Source organism: Dermacentor andersoni, chromosome 1 (genome assembly GCF_023375885.2).
Source record: "Dermacentor andersoni chromosome 1, qqDerAnde1_hic_scaffold, whole genome shotgun sequence".
In the NCBI taxonomy this organism is placed as follows: Eukaryota; Metazoa; Arthropoda; class Arachnida; order Ixodida; family Ixodidae; genus Dermacentor; species Dermacentor andersoni.
Window position 1 is genome coordinate 246,550,928 of NC_092814.1, and position 13,629 is coordinate 246,564,556.

At 47.2% G+C, this 13,629-nt stretch overlaps 2 protein-coding genes across 6 annotated transcripts in view; one reads left to right on the forward strand and one right to left on the reverse strand.

Annotated features, from left to right (window-relative positions):
* LOC126547914 (tachykinin-like peptides receptor 99D) overlaps positions 1-13,629 on the reverse strand; it is a 915,613-nt gene that overhangs the window by 128,533 nt on the left and 773,451 nt on the right. The gene's annotated exons all lie outside the window — the stretch shown is intronic.
* LOC126547997 (uncharacterized) lies at positions 4,501-6,493 on the forward strand. Its single transcript, XM_055063615.2, has 2 exons — positions 4,501-4,572; positions 5,694-6,493. The coding sequence occupies exons 1-2, from the start codon at positions 4,561-4,563 to the stop codon at positions 6,057-6,059; spliced, it is 378 nt and encodes a 125-aa protein (XP_054919590.1). The 5' UTR covers positions 4,501-4,560; the 3' UTR covers positions 6,060-6,493.

Genomic DNA, 13,629 nt, shown 5'->3' on the forward strand with positions numbered 1-13,629 from the left:
ACAGAAGGATTTTGCGACTTCAATCTCTTTGCATTGTAGGTAAAGAGCCAGGGGATTGAATGGATGGCGCTGTCCAGGGGTTGCACGGAGGCCACGGACAGTTCTCCATAATAGAGACAAAGGCTTCAAGGATCCAGAGACTCGCAGAAAGACATCCAGCGTTGTGAAGCCAGCTTCTGCATACGATACTGTATTTTATTCTGTGTGCGTCTGGCCAATCTCAAATCATGAATGGACTTTGCGCGCCTATACCGTCGTTCCGCACGACGTCGAATTACCCGAAGTTTCTCTAACTCGAATTCGGTGCGTGAAGAGCTTTTCAATATCGAATGTGTGGCAACCTGTAAGGCACCCTTTATTGCGTCCCCTAGGCTAGATGGTATGTCGTCTCGACAGCAGTCTTCCATAATTTATTTAAATTTTGGCCAGTCAGTGCATTGGACGGCTCCTGATAAATTGGAGCTAGTCAGCCCCTCAATCGTGAGATAACTTGAGTTGTGGTCACTTCCCCGCGTTCCCGAGCCCGAGAACCATTGAACCCTTCTGTTAAAGGACCGCGGAACAAAGCTGAGGTCGAGGCAGCTAGTATCGCAGATAGGTGGGGCTTCCATGATTTAACAAAGTTCTCGTTCAGAGGCAATGGACACCAATCTTCTGCCCCTTGAGTTAATCTTGTCGCTTCCCCAGAGATAGCTGTGGGTATTAAAATCTCCAGTGATCAACCATGGCTGTGGAGTCGTCGTCCAAATTTCCTGTAAGCGCTCGCAGTTTAGACAACTTGATGGTGATAAGTAGGCTCGCACAATTGTGAAAGAGACCTTGCTCTTCTTCAGTCAAACACACGTACTGGTTTACACTGTCAGGTGACACGGGGTGATGAAAATACGTCAAGTCACGGCGTATAAAACAATAATCTTGTTGCATTGCCCGTAGGTGGAGGACATAATGCACTCATACCCGGAAAGGTTGATGGGAGATGGCAGGTTTGGCTCACAAATTACAATAATGGGAAACTGATTCATGAACACAAACTGTCGACAGTCGGACATACGAGACTTAAGTCCTCTGGCGTTCCATCGAAAGACATATGCATTCTGGACCTCCTCTCGAAACGATGGTATCTGGCGGGCTATTGCTTTACCCTAGAGCCGCAAGCACTGGACCCAGGGTGTCCAGCACCTGCAGTGCGCTCTGCACCGACGGGGTTTTCATGTTGCTGAGTAGAACACGCATAGCATTCATCAGTGACCACAATGTTATTATAACCTGACGTTCATCAGATGTCATTGCATCAGCGGTTTGTGAGGGTGTCGATGGCGGCGGTATCCGAGGAGTCTTCGTGGCAGGTTGCGAGCTTGGAAGTGCGGGCCGCTCTGCAGGATGATCGAGTCTTGACACTTTCTTCGTTAGCGTTATTTCATGGTGGCGCTCCACGTTGTTGTAGCAGCCGCTTTGGCGGAAGACGGCGGGTTGCTTGTTGCAGCGTTTTGTTGCACTCTTCGGTGCTGATACCGTCGCCGCCTAAGTGCAGCGGCAGCCTCGCTGTGTGTGGAATGATCGTGAACCACGCACTTTAGAACTGTGAATTCCTTCCGGACCCTCGGGCAGTGCCGACAAAGCTGCCCGTGAGGCACATGATGTATGTGCAAGCACCCCTATAACATTGTCGAGAACGGATGCAGAGCGGCACTTCAGCGGTCTTGTCCATATTATTACTCTAAGGAAATGGAACACACCTGAGCTCACCAACCAGCGCCTATATGCCATGGACCTTCATATATGACCTTGCAACTTTTACCTGGTTATAACACACGGGAAAAAACGCTGCTGTGCCACTTGCAAGTAGGAGTTTCTTTCACAAACGCCTACTCATTTCTAATTGGAATGGCGGACAGTCCCAATTGCAGCAGGTGTGGTGTCGAAGAAACGACCAAACATATCCTGTGTGACTGCCCTACATACGAAGACGAGAGGAATGCCCTTCGTACAGCTTTGGAGCACTTAGACGACCGTCCTTTCACGGAGGAGGAGATCTTGGGCCCGTGGCTTCGTGCGTCTGTAATGTGCAGGGCCACAAAGATGCTGGTGCGTTTCTTGAAATGCACCAGCCTGTATGACCGCCTGTGACTGACTCACTGGTACACGCTTGTGTGCGTAACAGTGGAGACTGCGACCTTCTTTCTTTCTTCTCCTCTTGCAATCCACTTTCCCGCTTCCCCAGTGCAGGGTAGCCTACCGGGCTCAGCCTGGTTAACCTCCCTACATTTCCCTTAGACTTCTCTCTCTCTCTCTCTCTCTTTGGTCGTTCGCTTGACCATCACTCAGCTTGGCTCCACAGGCATATTGAATACGCAAACATCTGAGCTGGCCTTCACGAAAAATTGAATTTCCTTCAGAATCAGGGAACTTTGTCAATTACTGAGCAAAAGCTATATACGTTCTTGCATGTTTAGTTTTGGGCTTTATGACATCGTAAATGACGATGTACATTATTCACGCGAAGGACAGTCTCATATCATGCAGACGACAAAGCGCTGTTCTATCGTTATTGTTGAGATCAGTCGTGTTGTCTTGACGCTGCTAGGCCTAGAGGGCCGTCATCGAGGCGGGAAAGTGTGTCGAATTCCACTCAACAGATGGCGCCAAAGATTTAGCGTTGACGCTTCTGCTCTTTCTGGGGAAAGTAAGCATGTCGGCAATAAATATTAGTAAGAGGCGAATGGAAAATTGGTAGAAGTAGGTAAACTACCAAAAACAAAATTCGGTTATGGGAAGTCATCGTGGGGTTTTTCTTTCTTTTTCCTTTTTTTTCTTCTTTAACCTAGGTAGGACATTAGGCAATATAATCGCAAGAGGTTGGTGGCGCAACCCACCATCCCGTTCCAAAGGTGACGCTCATGACATCCATCCATCCATCCATCCATCCATGAAGAACGCTGTGCAGTGCTGTGGCGCCATCTGTTAGACAAAATTCAACAGGCTTTCTTTCTAATTTAATATGCGCCGGGGGCGTTCTTCGTCGTACATTTAATTGCGTCATTTAGCGTACGCTGCACAGCGCTATGGTGAATTATGCTAGGTGTCATTCGAGACACTTTCCCTCCTCAATGCCGCCCCTCTAGGCCGAGCAGCGTCAAAACAAGCAGCCCATCTCAATATTAAGAAGAAAATATCCCTTTCACTGTCATCAGCGTGAGCTGAGACTAAGCGATGGCTGATTTTATTATTTCTTTCGTGCTGTCACGACAGAGAGCAAGTAAAACAGACGAATTAGGAACGAAATGGGTAGCCTGGGCACCGCCATGTTGTTGCGCGCGTGACGGTAAACGTTACCGGAGCCCGGTAAACTTCGCGCATACGAAGTCGTGGCTGCTGGTATCGGTAAGGGTAAAACAGTAACGCTATGCTAAAGCTCTTTACTGTAATGTGCGCTTGTCTCTGCTCTGAATGCCGTAAAGTGGGAGAGCCCGTCCTCAGTAGACGCTTACACGCAAAGCTTCCAAACATCAAGGAACCAGACTGAAACGCCCTTCAGTGCACGCCGAGCTGTTTTCATATTTTCTAGAAACCGCACTAGTTTGACGGCGGCGCCGTATCGCTTTCCCACTATAGATCGAGAACGCCTACGCAACGCTTCCTGCACAGGCCGGACGACATAGACTATACGGAGCGCAAAAGGTGTCTTAACTCAGCCACATGTCCACGCGAATGCTTCAGCACGCGCGCGTATGTATATATAAAGATTGAAAGTATGTACACAAGTGCAAAGGGATCGAGCGAAGAAAAGAACGATAAAAAGAGCCAACAGATGCGGGCTCCATAGGTGGCTTCCTTTCTCTGCGCCTGGCCAGGGAGGCTACTATTATTACCCTCAAAGGCGTGTCCGAAAATAGACGTCTTCAGAGTGCGAGTTCAGCAGTAGAACAACCAGTTGTGACTGTTGTTTCAGGCCGCCCGTGTCGCCGCCCAACGAACGCAAGAGGAGGACGTTGGCGACAGCCGAGCGTCGCGGCTTTCTGAGGGTTCCCGGGAGAGCGAGGTGTTCTGCTTTGAATTAGTCTCGATTACCCGCCTTACGCAATCGGACGCAGCAATCAAATGGCGTACATTTTTGTTTGTGTAAGAAAATGGCGCGAATTTTCCACTCCCCGCCGCCTCCCGCACCGCCCCCTTTCATGCCACTTTCATTTTCTTCTTTTTGACGCTGTTGTTTTCGCCGGTGTAGCCGGCTGCGTCCGGCGCGGGCGAGCAAAACCTTGCGAGGAAAAAAGACGGCGGCTTAATTGTCGTACCCGATAAAGCGACAGCTCGCTGCGTTCATCGCGCGGGAATTCTAAATGCTCTTCACAGCCCAAAATGGGGCGGGCGCGGCTTCGCGAAGCGGAAACACGACGAAGAGAGAGCAAGTGTATGTTGGTCAAAGTAGAGAGGGATGACCACTCCGGCTGACCAATTGTCTTGATGCGACGGAAGGCAGATTGCGTCGACTATATAAGCAACTCCGGGCAACCGGTGAAACACAAGTCACTCGTACGACTGCAAAAAGCTTCCAGCCAAGCCATGAAGAGCCTGGTGAGTGCTGGAATGCTATAGGCATAGCGGGATTTTCGGAGCCGCACGCTAAGCCGTCTGTGGCAACGATGATGGCCGCTCCGAAGAGCGATTTTGACGGCCTTGCTCAAAGAGACGCTGTCAGGATTTTGGTATAATGACTGTGGGTGGCTTTGTGTCGCATTGATGTGCCTGCATGTGTAGTGTGTTGTGTTGACGTTTGTGTTCGTGCTGGTGGGGCCACGCTATAGTAATTGATGAAAACTTGCAAGAAATTGCAGCCTTCCGTGGTTATTTCATCATGCGCGGCTATATTTCATTTATTATTTCAGCCGCACAGTTTTAACATAAAGGCTAATATAATAGCTTCGCCCACGCATTGAAGGTTCAGGGGAGTTTCCCACTCACTGATCCTCAGTATTGCTTCTCGAAAGTCACGAGTACATTGACACAGTACCTTATTCTGTAGCATTAACTAGCGAATGTCTTGATAATGCAGACGTATTACAGTCCCGACAGAATTACACATTGCGTAATTGTCGATGCTATTATTATCGAGGGCGGTAATTCGACTAGAGGTGGTTTAATTACTAGTCATATATGAATTAGGCTTTTTCTTTTTCTGAAAGAGAAAAGAAAGAAGGAAACTGAAGGTGGTGTTTATATATTCCTTGAATTATATTTTGAATCTGCTTAGAATTGTAGGAATATTTATCTAGTAAAGATTTCTCATGAGTATAGTTAGTCCGTTTGTTTATTACACGTCCTGGTGCTTTTGTCTTGGCAGCTGCACTAACTAAACAGTAAGCACCACCTCTGCGTTTGCTTGCTAGAGGTGCATCCGGCATTAGCACCGGAGAATGCAAGACCTGATAAGTAACTAAACGAGAGCGTAAATTCCAAATTTGAATAGTGCGGGCGAGTGCACGCAATTTCATTAAGACAAAATAGTCACCAGGACGTAACTTTCAAATGATTTCCCAACATAACTAACTTGCCCAGCAAAGTACAAAACATACAGACAGACAACGAACTTTATTTGATCCTGAGGAGCTACTGTCAGGACTCCTAACGGGAAGCCGTTGTAGCCACTGGCCGCAAAAGTGCAAAAACATTTAATATTTTTCTCGTCGATTTCGCAGCTCATTGCCCTTTTCGTCTGCGGCTTTGCCGGCACGTGCATTGCTGGTCTTGTTGGCGGATACGGCGGTGGCTTCGGTGGAGGATACGGGGGCGGCCTCGGATACGGAGGTGGTCTCGGTCATGGACTGGGCCTTGTACAGACTGTCCCTGGACCTTCCTTCCTAGTCAAAACCGTGCATAACGTGAACCGCGTGAGCCAAGGTTCTACCCTCTACGGTCACCAAAGCCACGGCGGATACGGCGGTGGATATGGCGGCGGTGTCGGACTCGGCGGTGGATACGGCGGTGCCCTCGTCGGTGGCTACAGCGGCGGCTACGGAGGAGGTTACGGTGGTGGCTACGCCAAGGTGGCCGTCAAGGGATAGGACGCTTCAGCAGATAAAAAAAAAGAAGTGGAGGGTATTCATAGAAGCACTCGGGCCACATCTGGGCACAACGTCCATAGTGTCTGTGAGCAGCGTCAGGCCCAGCGACAGTGCAGCTAAAGACGTGCAGTTCATGTCCGCACATCTATTGGAAGTCAATGTACAGAAAAGTAAATTACGTCTAGTGTACTCCAGTGGGAAAGGCCACGTGTGACGAAAGGACCAGACATTTTTGTTGCTTGAAGCCATAATCGATTCAGCGACATCCGATAGCACTGCGCCAACGGCTCGATCAATTCAGAGAGGCGCCAGCTGACATCGAGTGTGACTGATGAGAGTGAATGTTGCGACAAGACCTTCTTTGTCTCGTGCTTGCGTCATGTGCCCCGAATATCTTGTTTCGCAGAATAATAAAGAAATTATGTGACCAAGAACGATGTGCAAAGCGTTTCTCTTTTCCTTTCCTGTAATCAACCTTACCCTATCGAGACCAACAAGAAAGAATGAAACGAACAAACAGAAACAACACAAAACAGCAATAGACATTGCATTATCTGAGGGAAACGCATACATGAACACATATTCTTTAATCATGGATACCAGCCGGATGACATACTCGAGAGACTGTATAGCGCTAAGATAAATACAGTGATATGACAGACATGAGCAATTCTTTCACCTTCTGGGGATTGCTCTTGGACCGTACCGATGTTTAGAAGATTTAATCAGCCTTTAAGTTCTGCTGTGGCCTTCTGACCGCCTCAGAAATAAAACACCACGGCAGCGCTGCACTTGTCGCATCTGTTCTGCTTTGTGAAAAACGTCTATGGTGGTCTGGGTATTCAAGTACAGTCAACAACAAAGTATTATGGAACACGAGATCTGGGAAAAAGCTGAATATCTGCGCAGGCTCACAACACAGCCTAGTATTCGCATTTACACCCTCTACTAGTATATCTGAACAACGTTATTATGCTCGGTCTGACTGACTGCTGTTACAGGCTGCTCGTAAACTGAACGCTTTCTGAGATTCCGTGGTCCATAAACTTTTGTGGTTGACTGTACTTCTCAGTCAAGTCGCTATCGACGAGTCAAGAACCGCTGTAGTTCTTTATGCCCACTTCGCCTTCAAAAGTGTTGCTCTGGAAACTTTCGCTACAGATACAACGAACACGCTCATCGAATATCCTCTGCACAGCAACCATCCCGTACATTTGTCCAGAGCGCGTGAATGGTGCGCTACAGTGTTGGTCAGCGCATTTTAAGGGAATAGCTGCTGCCTTCTGTTGCTGATCATGCGCTACATGCACACTTCGGTGCCGAGGCGTCGAGAATGCTATAGCGGTGGAAGCATGTGAACCATTTCTGCAGTAGATAACTATACTCCGTCGTAGCAATTTCGTGCAGCGCACCAAAGGCTAGCGCTTGTGTCAACCAATCAGTGACGACAGGCTGGCTGAGTGTTCCACAGCGAGGGAAGAGACTCGCCCATTGTGCGCTCACTGATCCTTCCGTGACGTTGGCATATAGCATACACTCTTAAAAATAAAGTTAGTAAATAGCAAGTAAATGCACGTGTTTACTAGATTACATGTATTTTACTACCTTCTCTCTAGTTCTGTACTAGCCAGTGGCTAGTAAAGCTAGTAAGTGCTGCCTGTACTAGCCAGATAGGCTACTTAGTAGGTTTTACTAGATAGCTGCTAAGCCACTACTACATCGTCTGGCCAGAGCCTAGTATCCTGTGATTGTGACAGTCTTTTGGAAAATTGAGATAAACTGTAGTGTTGTTCATTATACTGGACTAACAGTTACGTGCGACGTCGTCGCACACATATACGAACACAGTAGGCTTTAGCAATGTGTGCACAAAGCTTTGATTGTTTAACCAAATACATAGGTGCCCACCGGTGCAACATGTGCACCCTAAAATTAGGGTTATAAAAACTCTTGAAGTTGCTATTTGAGTAAGTGCCGCGTAGCACCTTTGTCGTTCTGTATGTGTGCTCATGTGCACCGTTACTTGTTGGAGATGTTTTTTTCCCGGAATTAGTGCACCTTAACGTGTCTGGCAAACATGACATATATGTACCCTTAATTGATGCTTTAATGCATAGGGAAAAGACGCGGTTCTACTTTTTTCATATATATTTATTATTTTACTTTCTTATGCTTTAACCACACCATCGGCTTAAAGAAAATTATGGGGTTTTACGTGCCAAAACCACTTTCTGATTATGAGGCACGCCGTAGTGGGGGACTCCGGAAATTTCGACCACCTGGGGTTCTTTAACGTGCAACTAAATCTAAGTACACGGGTGTTTTCGCATTTCGCCCCCATCGCTATGCGGCCGCCATGGCCGGGATTCGAGATCCCGCGACCTCTTGCTCAGCAGCCTAACACCATAGCCACTGAGCAACCACGGCGGGTACCATCGACTTCGTATGCCAATACAGGCAGCACTTCTAAATCGAATAGCCCTATTGTATTGTCGGTAATTACATTTCAGCTGCGTTAGTAACTGCACTACCGAAGTAGTATTTGAGTAGTATTAAGGCAGTGCTTGTTGCTAGCTTCAGCAGGTAGTGAAAGTACTAGCCATGATTTAACTACCAGCACTTACTAAGAAGGAGTGCTTTTTGGGACAAGTAACGTGTTAGTAATAAGTTAGTGAACATGACTACCTTTTTTTAAGAGTGTAGGCGTCGCGTGAAGACGATCAGAGGGCAGAAATGGAGCAGCCCTTATTCGGGTTCTCTGATCTGTATGCTTGCTGGTGCGACGTGTAGCTTTCGTCGCCCTGCATGGGGTTCGCGACATGGATTGCACAGTCGTTCTCCACTGGATCAGGCCTTCAGACGGAAGCAAAGGTGGTGCTTTTTTCTTGGCCACTAATTTTCGGTTTCGCGCCTGAAATAAGATGCAACCTATGGCAGCTACGTTTTTCTAAGAATAACGAATCCGACAGAACTGATCTCATGATGACTGTGACGCTAACGCGATTATCATTCAAGAAATGTAGCGACAACGCCGCATTGCTGAAGACACCTCTATGGTTATTGAAGACACCTCTATGGTAGTGGTTATTCTAAGATTTCCATTGCTTCGGGTTCGTTACTAATTGCGCTTATGAGGGCTCTCTTCTTCTAGCTTGACACCTTTCGAGGCCACAAAGAAAGCTTCCCTCAACGCGGCCTCCTGGTCGTAGCCAGTTTTGCCTTGCTGGCACCGTATAATTGAGGTTCAGCATATCTGACTTCGAATGAAATACGGAGCGGTTGCACATATACTTCTTTTTCAGGCATAAAACTTTCATTTTATTTGTCAGCTAGAAGAGCGCACGGTCTCACTTTCATCAGTAAACTGTTACCATGCGACGCGACTCACGTGCCAACCGTCTCAAAGCGCTGACTTGCACGATTAAAGCTGGTAAGGATGTTATTTCCAGCTTCCATATAGGCGTGTGTCCACGGTCTATTGGATATCGTGCAAGGGATATGTGGCTGCTAGGCCGCGGGCACAAGGTTTGAAACCAATTGCTGGACACCTAATTTCCCTTTCTTTTTTTGTTTCGAGAGCGAGCGAGGTTTCAGGGGCTAGATAGCAGACAGCAGTCGCACGCCAAAATGGGGGAAGTAGGCAAATAATGCCGATCACTTCAATAGCCCATTTATGAATGTTCAGAAACGGCACCGTAGTGCACTCAGAGTACCTAATCACTTTGGTACTTTCAGGAAATGGGGATAAATGGCGCGCTGTCAATTTTGTTCGTACTTTTTGTGTGCCTCATGTTTTCCTGACTTTTTCGTATAGTGTGTTCTATTTCAGCCGTTCTTTTCTTGCCCATGTGTAATCCCTTCTCATGACAGTTTTGACCATCGTACAAGCTAAACAACTGTCACGCTCACTGTGACATAATAAACAGGATTGCGTTACCGCTGGCCACCTCGCGCCTTCGCCTCCTCTCTCCCTGCGCGTGCGGCTTGTGTTCCCTGCAGGACGAAGCTGGAACGCGAGTGTGGCCAACACCACCTAGGTAGCACAAGGCCTTTTCACTTCGATCCTTAACGTCATGTCACCTGGCCTGACTGCCATACAATATAATGGGGATGCTCCCGAGTAGGCAACAGTGATTTTGACGTCACCGCTTTCACCACGCCAGCCTTGTCAATGGAAATTTCGGGCCAGGTAACGTGACGTCATAGATCGGAGTAAACAGGCCTTGTGCTATCTAGGTGGTGTTGGTGTGGCGCACTTGTTTTTTTGCCGTCGCGTCCTTCTCTCGGCGCTCAGGCTGAGCTGTTACACCGCCCTGATGTATGCGAACAGCTGTATAAATACGGGCGCCGAGTAACCACTGTCGCAAAGGTAAGCCAGAATCATTTATTGTTACCAGAGGGTTGTTCTGATGGCCATATATGCGCCTAACTTGAACAAATACAAATATATTTAAACGAGCGCCAACTGCTCCGCGATTACTGACCCTCAGTTAGGCGGTGCGCAACGTATGATAAATTCCGGAGAGCACACAGAAATTCTATAGTCGCATTGAAATATATGAATGTGGCAACACGACAGGGCGAGACCACGATGAGCAAGCACCGTGAGACTTAAAACAGATAGGGAATGTTTTACGTCACTTTGGTTTATATCACTCTTTGAGAACGCACAACATTTAAAACAAGAGACTAACGAACAGAGTGCCACATGACCTCTCCCTTCCCCCCTTCCCTTTAATTTCTTGCAGAAAATAACTATCCAGACAAGTTAGAAATATTAGACGGAAGCAGTTTCATATAACAGTTGTTAACGTGACATTTCCCTTCGCTACGGGGACACAGGCCAAATATAGGTGTCACGGGTGCATATCACACTACAGAAGCTTCCAACACGTTCGCTTCGAAACGTGATCAGAAAACAACCGCACTGAGTATATTACTCAAAACATTATTTTTCTTCAGGCTCCTGGTTCATGCAGAGGTCGCGCCATGTCGCGGACACTTTCGGTGCCACACCGCGACACTTTTATAGAAGTAATTAACAAAAAAAAGACAAGAAAAAAGGAAAGAAATATAATTTATGATAATTTGTTTTTGTTTTTATGGCTAACAAACTCTGCTTTCGCTCACAAGGCAAGCATTTCTAAAGCGTTACTGTGCCGCACTCTCATCACTGGGGCTAAAATAGTGCAAGCTAAAAGGCTAATTATAGACTCCATCCATTAGGCACGCTTGTACTCCATTCTTGCACGCCAGCGCACACAGCAGAGACAGTGAGTGGGGGTGCACGCTGCAATGTTAGCACTGCAGAGCAGGAGGAAGAAGTGCTGCGCACACGACACAAGCAATACAATCTAAACTGCGGAAATTTCTAGACTGGGAGACACATGCGTGAGCGCATTACGTTATGAACAAAAAAGAAACTAAAACAGGGAGAGACAGAGAGAGAGCGAAAAGCACCGATTCAATTTTACACACACACACACACACACACACACACACACACACACACACACACACACACACACACACACACACACACACACACACACACACACACACACACACACACATATATATATATATATATATATATATATATATATATTGTCACGTGGTGGTGACGTTGAAGAACACAGTAGCAATACTGCGAAAGACAAAACTAACTTTTATTGGGCGAACCTGTGCCCACAAAACAGGCTACACTTATAGCACAACGATAGCGGCGAACACGGTCGGCGATCGTCGAAAATCTGATCAACGGGTCAAGCGCGTCGGCTTTTATACATCAATCGTCGAATGTTCCAGACTAATCGCTGGGACCCGCGTGTCTTCCACAAAGTTCTACATTATTCGCGTCGCGCACACATACAATCAGTTTTTACAAGGTTCGGTCACAGACAGCGGATGGAACCATCGATAACATTCCAGAAACTGCAGTCATCATTTCATCGATTAATGTCGAATGTGTTTATAATTATCCGGATGAGCTGGTTTAGCATTCATAGCATGCGGCGCATGTGCGATTGCAAGCAAAGGTGAGCACCCGCAGCGCACAGTGTGCGGTAAGGTGATGTAATGCATTTTTTTTTTTTTGCAAACACTACTGTAGTGTTCCCATAGCCATTTATTCAGGCATCTGCTGGTTTGTTCAGCATGATATTTCCTTCAAAGCTTATCTATAGAGCAGACCACGTCCGCTATACATTGGAACAAAAATATCGACGCGGTACTTGTCGCACCGACGTGACTTGTGCGTACGAGAACTCACCTTCACGGACAAAGCTTGATAATTTCACAGGAGGAAAGAACACCATGGCCAACAAGTGTTTATGTCCTGGACGTTATGGCTAGTGTCACAGAGGTGAGGTACAGAAACTATTCCTTGATCTTTGCCTTTCTTCGCGTGGTTATCACAATCACGACACTCTTGTATGGATGTATACAGCATGTTGCCACCCACAGTCGACATATTTGATGGGGTGCTTTGAAACTTGGGGCTCGTGTTGGCAAAAAGCTCTCACACTAGGAATGCTTGAAAGAGAAAATTGCAGCGAATTATGATGCTGGACATATTATTAGAGAATGCGGCCAGCCAATGGCAAGGAGCACTCAGGAACGAAAAGATTTGTGGAGTCGGTCCCGGGTGAACAACGCCTCACTTCAACATTTTCGGGTGAATCCGTGTGTAATAAAGAACGGGCACCTTTCACACGGGCGCGTAACCGTCATCAGGAATGATTGTTAGACATATTAAGGGCCATACGCATAAAAAAAAAAGGACTAGTGATCCTTCGTTTTTGTGTGAACGTGCCGTGGTGGGTTAGTGGTGTTGTCGTTGCGCTGCTAAGCTCGAGAGCGCGGGGTCAGAACCCGGCGGCCGCATTTCCATGGGGGTGAAGTGCAAAAAACGTCCGTGTACCGAGCATTGGGTGCATGCTAAAGAACTCCAGGTGGTCAACGTTAATCCGTCGTGCCTCATAATCATATCCTAGTTTTGGCACGTAAAACCCCAGAATTTAATTTCACGTATCTTCTATTATTATGTGAGGCCATTCATGGCGTTTGATGATAACCAGGCGTCGCTGCTTCTTTCGTGCTTCGTTATTCGTGCTTCAGCCTGTCGCTGCGGCTTGTTGTATCTGCACTGGGATCATGGTGACGAACCGCACAAAAATGCGAATTAAATGTTACGTTAGAACACCCCGTTTTTATTTTTTAGCACGCCCTATTTGTGTACAAATATCGCGAAATTGAAAGTTCAGCGCCCGCGTGGTGTCGTGTCTTTCTGCTTTTCGCGCTTTTCAACATTCCCGTACGTTGCCGTGGCCAGCAGCACGTGGCAGAAATGTAGCGTTAGCGAGACTGCGCGCAGCTACGTAAAGAAGAGGAAAAAGGATAATGGCTCTTTTTACCTGCCACCCACCCCCTTGCGACTCCAAAAAATTTGGAAACTTGTTGGAGATGGCATTCGGTTTTCTTGCCATATACAATTGTGAAATTTCTACGCGAAAACAGATTCTGATACGCAAAAGCCACGTGCGTGCGAGAGGCCATTATGATATATTTG